Genomic DNA, 22,756 nt, shown 5'->3' on the forward strand with positions numbered 1-22,756 from the left:
TCAGAAGAACGGCTACACTCTGAAGAATACAGAAGGATATCTAGCAAGCCACCAAATGACGCAAGCAAGATGAGGAGCAGGATTTTAGGAGGAAGACACGTATCAGCCGGATTTATCTGCATCCCTTATATTTCATGTGTAACGGAGCGGATTGCAAGGCACTTAAAGAAGAACGATATCGTGGTACGACACTAACTTTGTTAAAGGATGTGGCTATCTTGAAGTTGTGAGAAGCGTTACGTTGGGGAAATTGGACGAAACCCAAATATTATTACCAAAGGATGATAAGAAAGGTTATAGAGATCCATCGACATGTTCCTATGTCGACATAAATAGAAAAGATGGCTGGGGCAGCACAAGGAAAATGGTAGATATGGAAGGATTCACAGCCTTTTTTAGGTTCCATGTGTAATGGAGGGGCAACAGAAGAAGATGAACGACGTCAAATTCCAAGAGAGATCATTTGACCGAATTCTTTCTTGGCAATTGCGAATTTTGTAGCATCCAAACGTCTTGGTCCACAAAATGGCAAATGAGAATTTATAATAATGTGATGTCGAATACTGTGTTTCACGGGGAGTGAAAAATCAGGGGTCGAAATTAGGTTTAGATACTTTTTTAAAAGATGTGAATATTTAGTTTCAATGGAAAACGATTTAGGAGATGATATTTGCTTTAAATAAAGAACCAGAAGAGACTAATTTAGTTGCAGCATCGATTAATCGGCGATTTTTGATATCTGAAAAGGTGATTTTTTGGTTGATCTTCGGCCAAGCGATTAGGCGAACCGAGAAAGTTTTTGAACTAATTAAACTTTGTAAGCCTGTGTAAGAAGTGCGAGAAATGTTCCGTTCCTAAGAACGATTACGAGTTGATGTTGATGTTTTCAGCTCAGCATACTGGACAAACTGAATTGAAGGCCTTTCATTTCTTCCAAATTTTCGACATCGAATTCTTACAGTTTGGGTTCACTTTAGAAGTAAGTTTTCAATATTTCCCATTTTTGTTCAAGCGTAAATTTTTCCATTTTATTAATGTCAAAACTAATTTTTTGTCAATTCGTGAATGTCATTCTATCATTTAAAATCAAAATAACCGGCAGTTCAAATTCCAAAGATTAGATGGCACAAACAATTGATGGTATTCCATCAATTTTAATCAAGGAATGTCCACACTCTCTGTGCCTTTCTTTAACTATTTTATTTAATGCTTCATTAATAATGAGTGTCTTTCCTTCATTGTGGAAGCGGGCTCTTGTTCTTTCCATTTTTAAATCTGGGACCGTGGTGTTATATCGGATTACCGCCCCATATCTATTTTGCCAGCATTTGGGAAAGTGCTTGAGAAAGTAGTTCATGCACGTCTATTCTTTGCCCTTAAGTCTAAAATCAATTGTAGACAACATGGTTTTTTTGCTGGTCGCTCCGTTGAGAGTAACTTGCTTGAATATACCCATATATCTTCTTTTGATGATTCTCGTCAAGTTGATTCAATTTATACCGATTTTAGTAAAGCTTTCGACCAGGTGAATCACAACTTACTTGTGTTTAAACTAATGAAGTTTGGTGTTCAGGGGAAACTTTTGCAATGGCTTGTTTTCTATCTGAAGGAGAGATGCCGGATTGTTTCGGTTGCAACGTGTCTCATTTATTAGAGATTTGGGTGTTACATTTGATTATAAATTATTATTTGATAAACATATTGATACTGTTGTCTCCAAAGCCTGGCGTATGTTAAGATTTATTATAAGATCCATGGTAGCTTTTTCTAACATTGATGCAATTAGAAATCTTTATTTTGCCTATGTCTACAGCACACTTAACTTTTGCAGCGTCGTTTGGTATCCTCAGTATCCCTCGTATAAATCTAGAATTGAGCGTATTTAATCTAAATTCCTCAAATACCTTTGTTTTAAATTATTTGTTCAATACATTGATTACGAATCAACTTGCACTTCTTTTCGTATGTTAACCTTCAACCAGCGTCGCTTTGTGGGGATATGTTATATTTTTACAAACTTTTGAACAAGTGTGATTTTCCAATGCTTGTTGATTCTACAAGGTGTTCCGGTGACTCGGGGCATAAAATGAATCTCATATACTAGAGCAAAAATGATGATGATCGTGAAAAAAAAATTATTATAAAAGTCTTCAAATGGCCAAGATATAGGCCATCAAAGTTCCGAAATTTTAACACATTTTTCTAAATAATTTCAATACCATTTATGGTAGAGTGTTGAAATTTGGTACAGGGTAAACAAATATCAAGCAAAATCATTGAACCAATTTTGACTTTGATCGGGCGGCGGCAACCATGCTATACAGGCTGTCCCTAAAATTTGTTTGCTCAGAACTTTTTTGTTCGCTCGTAACCCTACATTTATTTTTGTGCTATTTAATAGAAAATTTATTTTAGAAACTTTTATCACTCTTTGAAAATTTTGATAACATTAACCGTTTTCGAGTTATACGCGAAAATATTAAGCTTCGATTTCAATGGTAACACTAAAAAACAAATATCTTCGAAAAAGTCAAGGTTGGCCATGGCAATTAAAAAAAAACAAATTGAGCTGTCAACTTGCTTATGTCGTTTAAACACAAATGATAGTTTTTTGTTAGTTAAGTTTTTATTAATTTTAAGTGTTCAAAATGGAGAGTTACACATTTAGTGAACAAACTGACATGATTTTGACATTATGGAAATGTCATGGAAACGCCGTAGCAGCCGCTAAGATCAGTTCGAACACCCGAACTAGAAGAAGATATTCTAGACTACGTAGAAGAAACTATTACAGCTAGTACTTTGGATATGGCGAGGCATTTTTTAACTTCAAAAACATTTCTTTGTTACAAAGTTCAGGAAGATCGACTGGCGGATTACCCACTGCGACTGCAATATTGCCAAATAATGCAGCACAAAATCCAAATTGATGATCAGTTTTTAGAAAAAGTGCTTTTTACAGAAGAATCCACTTTTTCTAAAGATGGAATCACCATTTTGAGAAATTTACATAGTTGGGCGGACGAAAATCTCATTTAAGAAAACTTGGAAATCACAATGGAGATTTTCTCTTAACGTTTGAGCTGGCATTGTGGGCGATGTAATTATTGCACCCGTTTTCTTGCCATCAAGGCTGGATGGACATACATACAGGCGACATTTAGAGGAATTAGATGATTTTTTAGATGACATTCCTTTAAACACAAGGCAAGCAATGTGGTATATGCATGATGGTGCTCCTGTGCATAGCACACAGGCTGTCCAAGAATTTCTGAGGGGACGTTTTCCGGGACGGTGGATTGGACGATCGCCGGATCTTATACCTGTAGATTTTTATTTAAATCGCTAGTTTACTGCGTTGAAATAACTTCATTTGATCAACTTCGAACTGAGACCAGTGTTCTCCGCAAAGTGCGCTTTAATTTAAGACGGCGATATCAGGCAGTGTTTTTGAAAATCTGCTTTAGTTTTTTTTTTCTTTTTATTTATTACTATTTGTTTATAATTTTATTGCTCTTGTTAATATTTTTGTTAGAATTTTTGTTATGTTCTTGTTTGTTGTTACCGTGACAATTAAATTTATTGTTTTGGAAATTACATTCTTTTATTCAACTGAAATAAATTAACGCTGGATTTAACTAAATCTGCACTTAGAAATTTATGCAAATAATGGTTATTAATTCAGTTTGTTTTTCAATTCTCATCGCCAACTAAGATCTTGCGGAATATGTTTCCTTTTTTTGTTTGTTACGATTGAAATCAAAGCTTAACATTTTCGCGTATAACTCGAAAACGGTCAATGTTATCAAAATTTTCAAAGAGTGATAAAAGTTTCTAAAATAAATTTTCTATTAAATAGCACAAAAATAAATGTAGGGTTACGAGCGAACAAAAAAGTTCTGAGCAAACAAATTTTAGGGACAGCCTGTATAGCATGGTTGCCGCCGCCCGATCAAAGTCAAAATTGGTTCCATGATTTTGCTTGATATTTGTTTACCCTGTACCAAATTTCAACGCTCTACCATAAATGGTATTGAAAATATTTAGTAAAATGTGTTAAAATTTCTGAACTTTGATGGCCCATATCTTGGCCATTTGAAGACTTTTATAATAATTTTTTTTTACGAATCGTCATCATTTTTGCTCTAGTATATGAGGTTAATTTTATGCCCCGAGTCACCGGAACACCCTGTATATGTTCATGTTCCTCCAAGATTACTTTGCTTTGACTTTCTATTTATGACATCTACTCCTAGAACTAATGCCTGTCAAAACTCTTCTTTATTGAAAATGGCAAGATCAGTAAATCGTGTTAACATAGATCTGTTTCAACATTCTTTCTATGCATTTAAAAAACTGCTCTTTGCTGTAGTTGGTGTGTTGCTTCGAGCGTTCATTTGATATTTGATATATCATATATTTATATCACCTAGACTTAGTTTTAGTTTTTTCCTTTTGATATTAATTCATTATTATTATTATCATTATTTGTGGTACAGTGTTATTGGGTTCGACTTGTTTCTGTACCCACATGAGATAAATAAATAAATAAATTCACAAGATTCTTTGAGAAGTTTATACTTGGTTGTTGTTAAATCTTCTTGAATATTAATACCAGTAGTATTCAGTTTATTCCTTATAGACAGCAGCTCTGGTTCGGTATCTACGAACTTTACAATTAACTTAATAATTGAGAGAGATTGTTTATCCTTGATGACATCGGTCGATATCTGCAACTGACATCGTAAAACCTAATTTATTATTAAATACCGACACCATTTTCACGTTAACATTTTCACGCTTCTCTTCAGCACACCAAACACACGAATGTATTGCTCCAGCTTGTCTTGTTTATTCAATATCACGTTTTCTGTTCCCAGCTCTCATCATACATATTATTAATTTTTTAAAACCACAATTTAATTTTAATTTAAATCTTCTATACAACTATTCTTTTTCCTGCTGTAGAAAATATCTATTTGTCTCCGTATAATTCTTTTTCTTTTCTCCTTTCATCAAAGTCTTTACATCTCTCTGGAGAATACAAAGACGTGCTGCCAACCGGCGGAGTGATTTGCATGGGAACACCACCGTACCATCTGGTGTTCCTGACGAAGGTTTTTTCCCCGTTTCCGAACCGGGATTGGTTTTCCTTTAAAAGTTACCGGACCCCGGTAGCTACTTTGACTTCGACATCTTTCTAACGTACAATCAGCATATTTATACATTCGAAATCGAAAAAAATAAGCAAAAAAATATTCAATTTAAATTCTAATAATGTTAAAAAAAACTTATATTATAAAAATTGTTTAATGGATTTTTTGGTAAACCAAAACTATTAAAAGAATACTTATTAAAGAATGTTTTAATGAAACGTTTTGAGTTTTAGCGGTGAGAAATGATTGAGAAATAACCGACCAGAGCGCGATTTCATTGTGAAGTAATGAATGAAAGTTTTTTATATTTTCGAACGAAACGAAACGAATAAATCCACACGTATATAAAACGGTATATCCTTGAGAGAACGGCTCCATTCACCACGAAGCAAGACGCAAACATACCTACGCCAAAAGCGTGGGTGTTTTAAAACGAGCTTCTTAACCGAATTTCGTACCACCACCGAAACTACCTTTCGGTTCAAAACGGTTGAGTAACTCATCAGAAAAAGAACAAATTTCTGTTTCAAAAAAACATCTGTTAATTTTAATTAACAATTAGAATCAATAGTTATATTTTTGCATCTAAACTCACTGATCAAATTAGAAGTACCATTTTGGCTTTTACATTAACATTTTTTAATTTATTTATTTAAATTGTTAAGTTAATTTTTTTTTAAATGTTATTTATATTGAGATGATTGCCGAATCTATGTCAAATCTTTAAAGGCAATAAAGTTTAGCAATTTGAGTAGAATCAATAAAGAGTCGTTTAGTAATCTAGGACGATTCAATTCGATCGAAAAGTAAATACGCGCGCTTCGTTATTTATTTATTGCAACATCAACCAATTGATCAAAAATTTTATTTACTTTATACTTATACAAACCTACCTTTTTCAAAGCTCCACCTAATCTTTTCTTATAACGAAAACCTTCCCATCGCAAAACTAATTCACCCACAAATTTCACATTGTCACAAAAAACTTTTCAATTCAAAAGAAAAACGTCAACATTCACATTAATAGATAGTTTTTGATTAAAAGTATTTATTTCATTTTATTTTTTTAGATCAAATTCATTGATGTGATTGAATCGCGTGAAAATTTGAAAAATTCGCGCCACTATCAACGCCCTCTACACTTCCGTTCGACGAGCGCTCCACGGCCCGTCTGGTGCGTTGAAAAGTTGGCCATGTACGGGAACGCGAGCGTGGACGCGCGCATGCGCCCAGGTACAACAATAGGGTCAGCTTCCTCCCACGTATAATATACAGGATTTCACCTCCGCTCTCTCAAGCAGGAGGGGAAACTCAAGAAAACGTTTCGTTGTATGTACGTGTGAATGCATTACCCATTCAAGTTGTTGCGTAAATAACAACAAGAGTGGGATATTAGCATAAGACCGGCCTACGTTCGATATGTATAAAGTTGGCGTAGGATGATTTACCGTGGCCTCCTGTGATGCGCTAACAGTTCAACAGTTCATTTTTTTATTGATTCAATTTTTTTAAAGCAAATCAAAGAACTGTTGGGACCAAGTAGACATACCTTGGGGACCAACATATGTAGGTACGTAAAGTGAAAAAGTAGAATATGTCATTACATTACATTACATTACATAGAATACATATCGGGTAGGCGGACCAACCAACCTTGCACCGCGACCCTAAGGATCTATTGTACCCCGATAGATATCGTTATCAAATTTCACCGTGCAGTCCAATGCTCTTAACGAACATTAATACCTTGCTCGGCGAAAGGTCATTCAGATCTTTTGAGGAGATAAACTGCAACCCAAAAATCGAGAATCTGATACGGTTAACGGCAGGGCAGTGGCATAAAACATGCTCAACCGTCTCTGCTTCCTCCGCACATAGTCGGCATTCAACATCGTCGGCTAAACCCAACAAGTTGAGGTGTGCTTTTAATCGGCAGTGCCCAGTAAAAACACCCATTAGAACTTCTATGCTACTACGGGCAAGTCCTAAAATATTCCCGGGTTTGACAGTGGCGATGTTAATAAACACCTTAGCATGTCTCATTCCAGGAGAACTGGTCCACAGTAGGCGAAGTCTCTCTTCAGCCCACAGTCCAATCCTATATTTGGCCATCGCAAATGATACACCAACTGCTGGTTCCGGTCCCACAAACGCTTCAGCGCTGCCATCTCGTGCTAGCTTATCTGCCGCTTCATTGCCAGCAACCCCAGAGTGACCCGGGACCCAGATCAGAGAGACTCTGTTATCACAACTCAGTGTGTTTAATGTTCTCCTACAATCATTAACCAGAGCCGACACCGTTTTCACGGCTTGCAGCGCCCGGAGAGCGGCTTGACTGTCTGAGAAAATTCGTACTGTCATGTTCTTCACCCCTCTTTCAAGAAGGATTTTAGTACCCATGTCAATAGCAAATACTTACGCCTGGAATACAGTACAGTACGTACCCAGGCTGTAGGCTTGCTTAATTCGAGGTGTCTGGCAGTATACTCCTGCTCCTACCCCTTCAGGCGTTTTTGATCCATCTGTGTACAAGCAAATGTCTGCCCGAACCAGAGAATTTTCATTTTCGATCCAGGACTGCCGCTCAGGCAGTACAATCTGGTATCGAGCATTAATCACTGATAGTGATACCGCCAAATCTGACGGCGGTACTACGGTTTATTGAGAGGTTCTCTCCCTTACACCAAGCGCAAATGGTATCTAGGGTCACCTGGAGGACTTTAGATATCCTCGGCAAACAGGTTCCTTTGACCATAACGACAATGTCATCAGCATAAGCTTGTATTTCCACATCAACGGCTTCGACTATCGCAATCAGATCGTCAACTAGGAGGGACCAAAGCAGGGGAGATAACACCCCTCCCTGCGGGCAGCCACCTCCCGGCCTGAAGCGTATCGTATCACCATCAGAATATCTCAGTGTGGATACTCTAAACTAGACAAGAACTATGATACTGCAGTTAATCGAATTATATGAATCCTATCCTAATTTGTGGACCTGCTCGTCCGAATCGATGAAATTTCCAATAAGTTGGGAGTTCTGACTCAAAAAGTGAAGGAGTAAGTACATAACCTTCATTACCAATTCCAGCATCAACAGAAAACGAAAACACTGAAAGAGGCCAGGCTGCAGAAAAACATTTTGAAGTCAAATGGGAATGTTATGATGCTTAAAATTCATAGATGGACCGACAGCTTAACCACAATGGACAAGCAAAAAGCCAAAATTCTGAGAATGGACATCTCCAGGATTTTACGATTAGCCAAACCACCCAAACCCAACATGGTTCCAGGTGAACTCCAGGCTCTAAAACGCCTTAAACATAACCAGGATCTATAAGAACAAGATCACGGACTTGCTCAAGGACACAGCTTACAAACCAACAGCATGAAACCCTACACCTTACCTGAAAAAAAACACCAAATTGAAAATAGAGGCATCTCCAATAGACCCCGAGATCAAGAAAACCCTAATCCCTCCGGAAAAATCAAGCGGGTGTCCTAAATTCTATGGTCTACAACCCATAATAGAGCAAGCCGATTCCTACGTACAAAACTTTAAATACTTCACGCAATTCTTAGACAATGTTCAACTTGAAGAGAGCGACATCATGGCGTGCTTCGATGTCAAGTCTCTCTATCTCAGTATCCATATAGAAGAGGCCCTCAAATAGATCAGAGAGAACGAAGATTTACCCAGCCACATCGTAGACCTTGCCAAACACTGCCTCAATAATGCTTATTTTCTATTTGACGGCCAGATCTATAAGCAAGTACAAGGAGCGGGCATGAGAGAATTTCCCATGACTGCGAGAGAAAAGCGTTAAGAGAAACCACACACAAACCCAAGTTATGGATTCGCTACGGCGATGATATCTTCGTCATTTGGCCTTTTGGAAAAGAAAAGCTCCAAAAATCCAGTTCACCACAGAAATAGAAGAAAACGGTCAGCTTCCATTACTCTTCCAACAGATACCTTAACGCCCTTTCTCATCATCACCCGTCACAGATACAGTCAGTCGCAAACTCCCTGATTTCAAGATCCATTTGACTAACGGACAACGAAAACAGACCAGAAGAAATAACGACCGTAACTTTGGCCCTTTCCCAAAATGGCTACTCCAGGTATGTGGTGAAAAAAGTCATCGACCGACACCCCAAGTCCCAGGATCCATCTCTACAAGAAGACAACGACTGACCACATAGGAAGACTTCTACATAAACATGTAATTTCCACCACTTACAAACCTAACAAGACCGTAAGAGCTTCTCTCAGGAATCCAAAGGTCAAAGTGAAACTGGAAAACGTAGGAATTTATTCCATACTCTGCGGCTCGTGCGACAAGAACTACGTGGAACAGACCAACAGAAGAATAGCCGCGAGAGTGGAGGAATACAAACTGAGCATCTGCAACAAACAACTCAGATCTGCTCTCTTCTGCCACTATCGCGACACAGGACACACCATCAACTTTGAGCTCTGCAAGGAAATAGCCAACGTTCCACAAAAAGTATCCTCCAAAAGCATTGTTAATTATTCTTTGTTCACCATGTAGATTTCTAAATGCATATGGTTCATGGCAAAAGCGTCATCAGCTACGATAACAAAGGGAACTGTCTTAACCGATGTAGTCCCACTGGTGTGAATACGCACCAGCGTTTTTAAAATAATTTTTTGTAATTCGCGACAGTAATGAAAGCTATAATAGTACTCAAACGGGTGCTGTAATGAGACTCCTTACAGCATCCGATGCTGTAATGAGATTTTAGTAACATTTTATGGAACCAGTTCAAGTTGGTGACATTGGGTCATTAATTTTTCTAGTTGTCAATGTAACAATGTTTGTCTACGGATGTTTAAACGCGTTCTTAGCATGGAATACAAGGTCCGCAACGATGAGGACATTGAACTCAGCAATTTCTCTTATTTTGCGAGGTGTACATGAAACATTTTTGTCAGGTGAATACATTTTGCGTTTTGACAGTTTCTAATTGTCAATTAAAATTTGTATTTTCAAGTGTCAAAAAGTTGATGAGATATAAAGATTACATCATTTTTCGTATTATCAGAAACCAGTTAAGACGTATTTATTCGGTAAATTCCCTAGATATAGTGGTTTATGGACATAGTGTGTCAATATATGTGTAGTAACTATTATTATTTATTTATGAGTAATTTGTTACATGGTTAATAAATGGTAATCAAAATATTTTTGTATTGTTGTTCATTTATCTTACCAGTAAAAATGATATGGGCTGGTGCAAAAATGTACCTGTGTACATTTTTATACTTTTCATTCCATCTTATCTCATGGAAACTTATAAAGAACCAATTTTTTTTAATATAAAGCAGCGTGGGACTAAATGGTCTAGGTTTTAGGAAACTTAAAAACATTAAAAACGCCCCCATAAGAAATTCGTTCAAAAGTTCCAACATTAATGTATTGAAATTTATATTCTGCGTCAGCCAATGCTATTAATACTACACTATGCGTGCCTTTATAATTGTAGTATAGACTATATTTAGATGCTTCAATGACAAAGTGTTTACCGTCCAGCGTGCCATTATTAAATTTAATTATTGATTATGATTAATAATGCGCCCTATTTGTTTTTAGACTAACGAACCACGAACTCTAACCTAACACCTACACGTAATTTGAGAGAAGAAGAGAGTGAAGACTCCCTTCAACAAGATAAGAATGTGGACAACACTTCAACACACCGCTTACGTCATATGATGTCACACCACGTTCATCCAGAACTTCATCGGTAAAACTAAGATTAAAAAAGAAGAAAGAGCAAGAAAAACAAGATGAACTTGACCAATGTGTTATTGTTATGTCTAAGTCAGCAGACATTTTTGATATATTTAGAGATTATGAGGCTGAAGAATTGTGCAATATGAGCTTCAAAGCTCCAGAGTTGCTATCCTGGGCGAAGAAGAAAAAAAATGTCTTAAAAATGAACGACAACTATGAGTTCAAATTACAGGAAAATAAAATTCCATTGCTACAATAACCCATAAACGAAAAGTAAACCATGCATAAGTCCACGTTGCAGATCCCAGTAATTAATAATAATCCAGAAGTTCTAGATGACGTAATAGCTTAATAAAAAGATCTTTCATATACTTACTTGTAAATATTCTTCTTTTAGAGCATTATAAATTGCAAAACACACTTCAAAAAACAACACATACAATTCCCGAAATAGTACATACAGGTATGAGAAACAAATATATTAGGGAATTATAGCTATCTCCTAAAAAAAATTGTTCCTACAAACAGGAGACTAAAGAATTAGAATGTACCTATCGGTAGTCAAAAAAGGAAGGATAACAGCTAGTTGCACAGCTGCTGGAGTTACATCTCGCATATGTGTGTTTTATTTTTCTATTATAAACTTTATAATAATTAATTAAGTTTATTGCTACAAAATCAGCATTACATTCCACAAACAATCAAATTTTAACAATACTACAATTACATATATCACATTACAATACAATACATTTTATTTCCTATCCCACCCCTCCCCATCTCCTCCCCGCATCTCCCTACGCTGCCTTGTCGCCACCACCTCCCTCATCCATTCTCTTCCCTCTGCCCTCTCCCCCAGCACCTGCTTCCAGCCGATCACCTCCTCTCTTAGCTCGTCACACTCCCTCAGTAGGTGCTCCAACGACTCCCACTCCCCCCCACATAGCCTACAACCCCTCTCATCATCTCTCATCCAATACCTATTCGCTCTCTCCTCATTGCCGCATCTGAATCTTGCCACCATCCTCTTCCCCTCCTCATCCCCCTCCACCGACAGGTACTTCGGCAATCCCTCCGTTATTATTTCCTCGTACTTAGGGTTGTACCTGCTCTCCCTTATCTGCCCCCTTCTTTCTTGCCTCTGTACATCTCTATCCCTGCTCTCCAGCTCTTTCCACATCTCAATCCCTTCCCTCCTTCTATCATCTACCGCTTTCACTGAGTACCCCACCCTTCTGAAATATTCCTCCCTTCCTCGTTGCCCGTAACCCCCTTTCCCTGCCTTAATCTCTTTCCAGCACTCCCCCAAAATTTTACATTGAGACCTCCCTTCAACCCTCTCCTCAAAACGTACCGCCCTTTTACCCGCCTCCACTCTTAACTTATCAACCTTCACCTCTTCTCTGACTATGTACTCCGGCGTCTCTTTTGCCAACCCCAAAACCCATCTCCAATACCTAGCCTGTACGCCTTCCAACAGCCCTTGCTCTTTCCACCCCCAAAGCTCCGCCCCGTACATCATAACACTTCTAATCAAGCACTCGAATATCATCTTCCTTTTTCCTATATCCCTTCCAAATAATCTCTCTCCCCACCCCCAGACCTGCCCCATCACCTTATTCGCCTTCTTGGCCATTTCCCTCACATGCGCGCCTTCCTTGTTGTCCTCTCTAAATCTGTACCCCAAATATGAGTACTCCCTCACCTCCTCTATCTCCTTCCCTTCCCACCTCCAATCTTCGCTCTTCCTTCTACCCCCTTTACAGAACTTCATAACCTTTGTCTTTCCTACATTCACCTCCAGAGCCTTCCCCCTAAAGTAACTCTCCAAACTCCGCATCATCGCTTTCATCTCCTTCGCCTCTCTCGCCACTACCACCAAATCATCCGCGTAAGCCAGTGAATGCACCTTCCTCCTCCCTACAACCACACCTCCCATCTGCCCACCGGTCAATCTGTCTTCCATGTCTGCGGTATACAAGGCAAACAGAGCGGGACTAAGTGGACATCCCTGCCTCAAACCTCTCGTTGTCCAGAACCTATCCGTTAACTCGTTCCCCACCTTTACCCTAGCTATCGTCTCTCATTATTATAAACTTTATTTTGTCCAGCAAATAACGAAAATCAACTTTCTAGTTACAAAACATTGATAACTATGGAAACAGCGTATTCAGAGACATCTTATATCATGAGAGAAAATTTTCTGAACTAGAGTGTTTTACAAGAATATGCTCTGCGGAAACACATCTGAGATAAATTTCTCATCAAACAAAAATCTTATGAGATTTTAGTCTCCTTGTGGATACCTACCATTATGCTGATGTTTTGATACTTCTGGTGACGACCAAAACTTAAATCTAAGTACATCCGCTGTAATAACTGCTTTTTCTGGGGTGTGTTCTTCGTTAAATTAACTGGACCGGATCATTTAGAAGTATCCTGTTAAAGTCAATGCAAAAGTATAAAAATTTGTTTTTGCAATTTATGAAGATTTATCTGAAGAGAACTTAATAATTAGATGTTTGGGGGCCATACTCAGAATGATAATGAAAGCTTTATCTCAACGGTTTAGCAATTGACCCCAAAGCACCTACATTACAACAAGAAAATATTCGATGTTTCTTTTTATATTTTTGTTTAAGCCATTTCAGAAATAATGCATTCATTAAATAATATTGTTATTAGCAAGGAAGCCAAAATATACGTAGAAAAAATGGGCGAACATCGAATTAATCTAGAGAAGCTCAGTTCAGAATAGCTTAGGAAACACAGGAAGAAAAATTCTTCATTTTATGACTACTTTACATATAAATTAGTTAACAAGTCATTGGAAATTGAAAAGAATCTGTTTTTATTATTTGAAAGTTAAAACGTGATTTTCTCAAAACTGTTTTTTACAGCTCTTGGACACGATATCAAAAAAATTACGTGATCAATCACTTGATCATCTTATTATTTGTTTAAATAATAATTTAAAAAATAAAAATGTATTAGAACAAAAAAATTTTAATTTAAGGGTAAAAGTTAAAATTTACAACGAAAAGGTTAGGTGTAAAAGTTTAAATTTGGCAAAATATATCGGGGTGTCGCGTTCACCTCTACGTGTCGCCCCATAAAACGTCGGAGATTTTAAATGGTCGTAAAAACGAGGGGGGTACTCGAAAGAGAGTCCGGGGACGAGAACGAACACAATACGAAGCGCACACACTGAAAATGTAAATAATGTCGAGAATGGAACGTGCCCCCGACAGTATTCACTTTATTACGGCACTTCCGTTTTGTATCGCTTAACGGAAAAAGCTGCTGTGTGCGTAAATGCGATTATTATAAAAAAATTGTATCATTTTTGTTGTGTAAATTTGTTTGAAAACAAATAAAAATCGTATTAATTTATTTATATAAATTTTATTGGTATTGATGTAGTAGCATTACATTTTATTGGTGAATTTTTGGAAATTACCTGGTGGTCCTAACATTAATCTACTTTTCCATCTCCAAATATCCTGAAAAAGAAAATCATTTAAAAAAGTCTATTATCATCTTAAACATATTATTCATAAAAGATACTAAATAATTTCAGGATAACCACAAAATGTATCAAATTACAGTTTGTTTTCTGTTATTATAATTAAACATTGTTTAGTAATTGCAAACGACCTTCCCATTTATGTGCTTTATTCCAATTGAATTTTACTCAGATTTCACTTTATGATGCGTTCTCCACTTCTGAATCAACAAAAATTTTGAAGCCTGAAACAAGTCCTTGATACACTTTCTTCTTCTTAGTCTAAACTTCCTCTTTGAAGTTAATTTGGTCAATCCATTCGGTCTATTAAACCAATCAAACATAGACGGAGGTAGTTGTAAGTGGATTTCTGATAATTCTTAAGTTTTGTGATCAAATAAAACATGTCGATTGGCCCATCTTAGCTTTTTGATTATGTAATTCCTCCATATAGGATTTAGAGTACGGTAACGATACTTGCTCCTATCCACAAATCTTGTGAAACATGACACACCACTGCAAAATCTTCCTGACACTAGATTAAATCCTCTTCTCTACCTTTTAAACGAAATTGTGATATCGCTTCAACGGCTTTGCTATTTTCAACATCCTTCTAGGCATCCCTTCCTTACGCATCCTCAGGCATCTTGATTGGGATTATTTTATCGACGACATATATAATTTTTATGATTCGCGATTATGCCAACATGAGCATTAGGATTGACGACGTAATCGCGTAACGATAATCAGCATGAGTACAGTACAAAACAGCACAGCATTCCAGCTCAATATTCAAATTCATATTCTTAATATTCGGACTAGATCTCTAGAAGTGGTCAAGTCGTTCGGGAAGGTGTAGCATTATGGCCTACTCTACAAGATCCACGAATAATTGGTCATTTTTAGACAGGAGAACGTAAAAAATAAAAGTTAAAGGACCATCACAATCTGAGTGGCAGAAGGATTATTACTTATTATCACTTTGATGATAGATTTATGAAAAGCTCCATGCGAACATGGTATCGAACAAAGAGAATCCAAACCCATCCACGAACAAACTTACATTAAATTTAGTACGCATATCCAAACATATGTTTTCGTACATGTATTTAAAACGTTTAAAAGTTTTTAGTTTTTGTTAACAAAATCTAGTTTTTTGCCAGGCTTACATTGGTGGTATCTAGTTTTCTGCGAGCAATATCTACTCTTTTTCAAAAAGAATCTAGTGTTCTAATAGCACTATCTAGTCTTCTATAAGAAGTATCTAGCCATCTCTCAGCAGTACCTATTCTTGTACTAACGACATCTAGTCTTCTGCCTGCACTATCTACACTTCTGCAATCAGTATCTAGTCCTCTATTAATAATATCTAGTCTTGTGCCAGTCGTATCTAGTTTTTATCAGTAGCATATAATCTTCTACAAGCAGAACTTAGACTTTCATTAGGACTATCTACCACTTTAGAGATCGATATCTTCGCAACTGCTCGATGAAAAAAATTGCGGTCAAGTTTGTTGTAATCACTGAACATTTCTACGTAATAAATATGAATTTGAAAATGTTCGCCTCCTTTTTATCGCGGGCTAAATAAAAAATGTGCCCAATTCATGCGGGAAAAGGATAATTTTGTCCAATCCGGCTGGTGTGTATTCCAGACAGGACGTCGCGTCTTTATTGTATCTATATGAAGAAATAAAGACGCGACGTTCAGTCTGGAACACACTCTTACACCATCTTTTCCGATTGTACGGAACCCTCTTCTCCCCGCAAGGTTTATATCTGTTTCCTTTTAATTTATGATTCGTTTAAAAGTATAAAGTTTTTCGAGAAAAAATCAGCAAGTGGACAAATTTGCCGACATCTTAAAAAATCTGGTACTTTTTTCATTTACCGCACGATGAAAAAAACCGCGAAATTGCAATTTTTCAAATTCACAAAGGTTCAATGATTACAACAAACTTTACTGCAATTTTTTCCATCGTGCGGTTGCGAAGATGCGGCATGGATAGTAGTCATCTATGAGCAGAATTTAGTCTTCTGCCAGCCATATCTAGTTCTTACCAGTAGTATCTAATTTACTGCAAACAAAACCCAAGGTTTTTATGAAGAGCTATAACTTTCACTAAACAAAACGTACGGAACATCCACATGGCCTTGAGGTTTCGCGCGCAATCCGCCGCCACTTACATGACGAAACACTAAAATCAAAGTATTGCAGCACAGGAACCTAGACAACCTCTTATACAGGGTGTTAGGTAAACATGAGGCAAAAATTCAAGGGGTTATTCCTTGGCCTATTCTAAGAATATTGTGTCCTATGATGATTTTTGAAAAACCCCTTTGTTTCGAAGCTCCAGGACGAACAAAATTTGCGACAACCATATTCGATTTTTGTTAAAATTATTAATGTAAATAATAGTATGGCGTACGTCAATGATGTCAATGAGTTTATCACCTACCTAAATACGTCTCATCGATCGCATTTGTTTAGATTGAGTGACGTTTGGCTGCGTGGCGTGTCTTTAACAGTTAGTGTACCTACTCTGTTATGATTTATACCAACCCCGAGATGATTGACATGCATTTCATGTATGGACTTGCTGATGGCAACTCATCAGAAGCTAGACGATTGTACATCCAACGATTTCCTGCCCGTAATGTCCCCGACCGAAAAATCTTCGAAAACATTCATCGACGTCTTCGTGAAACAGGCTCATTAAAACGAAGAGGAGGGCCAGGAAGATCAATGACTGTAAGAACGGTGCAATTGGAACAGAATGTGCTGTACATGATAGAGGAAGGTCCTGGTAGTTCTACGCGAAGAATTGGAAATACTTTGAATGTAAGTCATTGGACAGTTTAAAAAATTCGTAAGGACAATTTGTTGTATCCATACTACATTCAATGCCTTCAAGCACTGAATCCTCTCAAGTCTGTCGATATAGCAAGAATTCTGGGGATTCCAGACACAACTACCACAGTTCAAGATGCTATTAATAAAAGCATTATAAATACTGATGACCGCATGCGAATTTGTAAAATCCTCACAAGAACGCATTACAAAACCAAGCGTTCTCTATGCATTGTTCACCACTCCATCAATATGAATACCAAAAGATAGCTTTTGATCAAGGATGATACCAAGATCTCGAACAGATGAGTTCCTATTTAGGACGTTATTGCCAAGTGTATAATTATAAGAGATATGATTCTGTTTTTTAGTAAATGTTATAGTTACACATTTAGGGATATTTAAAACAAGACAGTTATCAGAACAGAGAAGATCGTCAAGGTCACTCTGCAATTTGGCGCTATCACTTACACTATAAATAGGGAGAAACAATTTAAGGTCGTCAGCATACATGAGGCAGCGGCAATGGGAGAAGGAGCCGAAGATGTCGCTAATGTAAAGAAGGAACAACAGAGACCCCAGATGGTTGTCCTGAGGTACACCAGAAGAGATTGATAAGGGACGTGAACAGAATCCATCAAACCGCACGACAAGAGTCCTCCCGAGACGTAAGAGGTAAACCAGTCTAGCAAATACCCAGTAACACTATTTGCTGATTTTCCTCCACGTATTGCATTATGTTAATGGATATTGCAAACATTAGTTCGTATCCTTCTATTCCTGACACAGATTCTTTTTACCGATGAAGCAAGTTTCTCAAGAAATACAATAAAGAATTTTCATAATAATCATGTGTGGTCAGATGAAAATCCGCATGAGGTATGTGAAGATCATTTTCAACATCAATTCTCCTTGAGTGTTTGGGTTCGAATTGTGGATAATTATCTAATTGGACCGGTATTTCTACCAGGAAGACTTGCTGACGTGGTGTATCGCAACTTTTTTCAGAAACGCTACCTGAGTTTCTGGAGGATGTACCATACGCGACAAGAATTGTAATGTGGTTTATCACAATGGATCTCTGAAGTCATTAGTTTACGCTACTCCAGTGGAGAATTTGGACGATTTGCGAAATCGAATTGCTGGGTGTAACTCAATTACAAACGACTCTGGTGTGTTTGAAAGAGTTCGGCAGTCAATGACGAGAACATTGAATGCTTGTATTCAGGCTGGAGAAAGTAATTTCGAACATTTTCAGAAATTATCATATTACAAAATATTTTTAGAATAGGCTAAGGGATAACCCTAGAATTTTTGGTCTAAACATGCTACCTAACACCCTGTATAAAAACCTTACGCAAAACCTAGACTTTCATTAGCACCATTTAACCATCTACACGCAGTACCTAGTTATCTCCAAGTATCTATTAATGGCATCTAGTCTTGAATCAGTATCTAGTCCTCCATTAATAATATTTAGTCTTCTGCTTCCCGTATCGTTTTTATTAGTAGTATCTAATCTTCTACTAGCAGAACCTAGATTTTCATTAGCATTATCTAGTCGTTTATAAGCAGTATTTGGTCGTCAGCCAACCGTATTTAGGTCTTACCAGCAATATCAAATTTACTGCAAGCAGAACCTAGGCCTTCATTAACACTGTCTAGCCATCTACAAGCAGTATCTAGTCATCTCCCAGCAGTGTCTAGTATTCTGCCAGCCGTATTTAATTCTATCAGCAGTATCTAATCTACTACAAGCAAAACCCAAGGTTTTTATATCACAGTTATAACGTTCACTAAACAAAACGCACGGAACATCCACGTGGCCTTGAGGTTGCGTGCGCAATTCGCCGCCACTTACGTCACGAAACACTCCCGCTCTTGCACCTCGCCTACAAACTAAAGTCAATGTATTGCAGCATAGGAACCTAGACAACCTTTTATATAAAAACCTTGAGCAAAACCTAGACTTTCATTAGCACTGTTTAACCATCTACAAGCAGCATCTTGTCATTTCCCAACTGTGTCTAAACTTCTGTAAGCAAAACCTAGACTTTTAGTATGTCTATCTAGCCAACTACAATCAATGTCTAGTCATCTCTCAGTAGCTAATCTTCTACAGTCAGTCAAGCCAGACAATGGAGGGCAGAATTAAGCCCTCCATAGTCATTATCAACTCATCTTCCCGCAGATTCTACAAGAAGAATCTATAGTTCTATTACCGCCAAGTCATCTATAAGCAGCTTAGTTCTGCCTGCAAGATCGAACTTTATAAGACCATTATCAAACCAATAATCGTGCAATTGCAAATTATTCAAAATCCAAATTTATTCCATGAAGAAATCCATCCAACCGGATATCGATACCAAAATTTTTTTCTCGAGAATCGCGAACAAGATATTGGTTAAGTAATTTTCGAGTTATTTATAACAATAACTTCAACAATCGCAAAGTAAGTAACCAGTTAAACCTAATGGAACAAGGAAGGTAATGGATAGATTTTGGACACTCGAAAAATAGATGCCTTTCATCTTCCACACTGAAAGCAAAGTATGATGATACTTTGTATCAGAAGCCTTCGCGATTATTTCAATTTCAAAATCATAAATGTTTACCTCGTTATCCTTTATCATTTAGTTTAAAGATAAACAACTATCAGAGATATAGACCAAACATGTTTATTTCGATAAATCAAAGCTGACGTGTTTCGTTTTTTTTTTTGGAAAATAATTTTAGCTATCGTTTCATTGACTGGATTTCATAATTTTATTATTGACGCATGATTAGACGACGTTTTGCTCCTCTAATCGTTTTGATAATAAATTGACCATTTAACATTTATCTTGTGATTAAAAATAAATCTTACGTGATAATGAGCTTCTACTCCTTTTCTTTTAAAAATTTCTTGTAATTCTAAAGTAACATTTTCCTGTGTTGTTCCAATAACATCATAAAACTCTGAATTTGTGTTCGCGTAATGAACTGAAAGGGCTCGACGGAATCCTTTTGTGTAATTTGGCCCCGAACCGTGTAATAATATCGGATGGAAAAATATTGTATCTCCTTTTTCCATAACGAAATTAACGGTTTCTACGTTTCCAACGTTATAAACACCATGAAAAGCAGGGTTTTTAACATTCTGAAATAAATTAGTTTTAATTTCATAATCATTTTTAACAATGGAATACTAAGTAATTACATCGGGGTAGGAATGAGGATATAATTTCCCTTTGTGACTACCGGGTACACCAAATAAACAACCATTACGAGCATCTATTCTTTCCATTGCGGTCCAAACCGCTACAATTTTATTCGCAGGTCCAAAACTGAAATAATGCATATCCTAAAAGTTTCAAAAAAATTGTTGCAAAATTAATTTAATTATTTCTTGAATTACTTGGTGCATTGGATGCCTGGAAGAATCTGAATCTGCGTGTGGTGGTTTGTTTATAATCATTGAGTGACAAGCAGTTACAGTTGGTCCTATTATGCTGGAAACGATGTTTAAAATATTCTTATTACTTGCGTATTTATAAAAAATATCGTCATATAAAATATCGTTTAGTTTATAATACATCATTTCTCCAGTTTTTCCTAATTTTTTTAATTGAATATCTTTCATTGGAATCATTTTTGGGTCGGGTTTTACTCTTCCATTAGCAATATCTAAAAATCTTTCTCTAAAATAAATGCATTTTTAATTAAAATCGTTAAAAAAAGGTTAATATTATTACAAGCATAAATCGATAAGGTTTTCGTTAACAAGTTTTCTTATAATCAAATAGCCATTATCTTCGTAAAATTGCCTTTGATGATCGGTGATGTAGATATCATCGAAAGTGTAAAGATAGTTTCTGCAAAAATAAAAAGGTAAATTAAAAAAATGATTTCGTTTCAAAATGTAAGAGAAACCTGGCCATTATTGGAGTTGAAATCAAGTATTGCGGATGCTGTTTTAACAATTTAAATGGAACAGTAAATATAACTCGAATCGATATCGTTCCGGGAGTTGAATAAATACTATAAAAGATAAACTTTAACTTTAAACGATGACAAAGTACAATCTAAATATTGTTGTCATAAGAGGTTTGTTTTGTAATTATTTTTATATTCATTTGAATTAATTTATAAAAGTGGTAAAAGTGCGGAATGAAATTTCATTGATTTTATTCATTAAATTTATCTGCGTTCTCGATACCGTTAATAAATATTAATTAAATATTTGAGGCTGTTATAAAACAATTTATTAATACTGATAATTCGCATTCAATAATTTGTATTCATTAACTCGAATACAACCGAATTTTGTAATTTAATATTCAAATTCTTCAGCGGAACATAAAGTTGAAAATTTTGGTTCATTCCAATATCTGAATAAATTGAAAAATAACTACGAGGTGATTAAGAGATGAAAATATTTGGATTTGAAACGTATTTCAACCAAAGTTAAAATGAGGAAGAGGTGGGCAAATCTCTTCGGTTAATTACATATAAACGCTACAAAGCAGATATTTTTCTTCTTCTTCTTTGGCTCTATAGCCCTGAGTGGGCCCTGGCTTGCCTCATAATATCCTTCCAGTCTTCCCTGTCTCTTGCCTTCTTCGCCATGCTCTTATTCCCATTAGTTTTAGATCCTCTTCTACATCGTCAAGGTATCTCATTGTCAGTTTCGGTCTCTGTCAATCTCAGTCTGTTCAATATTACTATTCTTGTGGGTTCATCTTCCTCAAGCGATTAATTTTGATAAATTTAACCACGTTTATGTTATTGTATGCCTGATATAATTCGAAGTTATATCGTCTTCTCCATAGTACGTTTTCGTTTATTCCGCCAAACATAGTCCGTAGTACCCTCATTTCAAATACCGTAAGTGCTTCATCCTTTCGTTTGGCAAGCACCCAAGTTTCTGATGCATATGTTAATACCGTTCGTATTAATATTTTGTATAATTTACATTTTGTCTGCCTGGACAGTTTCGCGACCTTAGCTGTGAGGATAGGCCAAGATAGCATCTGTTCGTCATGAATATTATTTTCTTTATTTCCTTGGTTTTGTCGTTTTGGCTGTCTATTAGTGTCCCCAGATACGGAAAATCTTTCACCACCTCCAATTCGTATATATCGTCCTACTCAGGTTCACCTGTTATTGACGTATCACCTTTTCAAGGGCAAGGTTAAATAAATTACAAGACAAGGCATCTCCTTGTCTTAATTCTCTGATCATGTTGAAAGGTTTCGACAGTTATCCTTGGGCTCTGATTACACATTCGACATTTTCCATGATCCATCTCTATCAGAAAGCTTGGAATCTCGAATTCTGTCATTGCCGAGTATAATTTTACTCTACAACAATAACAAGTTCATATGTCTTTTCAAGTATCTGTCCTATAGACGAAATGTGATCAATTGGAAAACACACCCAGTGTAGGGTATCAGTGGTTTGATAAGTATTACCGACTGGACCTTGTATGATGTATTTAACA

At 36.6% G+C, this 22,756-nt stretch overlaps 3 protein-coding genes across 3 annotated transcripts in view; all 3 read right to left on the minus strand.

Moving 5' to 3' along the window:
- The window catches only part of LOC111426979 (Leucine-rich tendon-specific protein), a 62,892-nt gene extending 56,558 nt beyond the window's left edge, over positions 1–6,334 (minus strand). Inside the window, exon 1 of the mRNA XM_071197399.1 lies at positions 6,050–6,334. The gene's annotated coding sequence lies outside the window, so the exon portion shown is untranslated. The remainder of the gene's footprint in view (positions 1–6,049) is intronic.
- Positions 6,335–11,672: 5,338 nt separating this feature from the next.
- Positions 11,673–12,884, minus strand: LOC139430345 (uncharacterized). Its single transcript, XM_071197186.1, has one exon. It carries the CDS (start codon positions 12,882–12,884, stop codon positions 11,673–11,675), a length of 1,212 nt encoding a protein of 403 aa, XP_071053287.1.
- A 1,419-nt stretch (positions 12,885–14,303) lies between these two features.
- LOC111421954 (phytanoyl-CoA dioxygenase, peroxisomal-like) lies at positions 14,304–21,294 on the minus strand. Its single transcript, XM_071197398.1, has 6 exons — positions 21,187–21,294; positions 21,009–21,128; positions 20,672–20,954; positions 20,474–20,617; positions 20,141–20,413; positions 14,304–14,421 (listed from the first exon to the last, which is right to left on the minus strand). The coding sequence occupies exons 1-6, from the start codon at positions 21,192–21,194 to the stop codon at positions 14,347–14,349; spliced, it is 903 nt and encodes a 300-aa protein (XP_071053499.1). The 5' UTR covers positions 21,195–21,294; the 3' UTR covers positions 14,304–14,346.
- Between the last annotated feature and the right edge of the window lie 1,462 nt (positions 21,295–22,756).

This window comes from Onthophagus taurus, chromosome 7 (assembly GCF_036711975.1).
Source record: "Onthophagus taurus isolate NC chromosome 7, IU_Otau_3.0, whole genome shotgun sequence".
In the NCBI taxonomy this organism is placed as follows: Eukaryota; Metazoa; Arthropoda; class Insecta; order Coleoptera; family Scarabaeidae; genus Onthophagus; species Onthophagus taurus.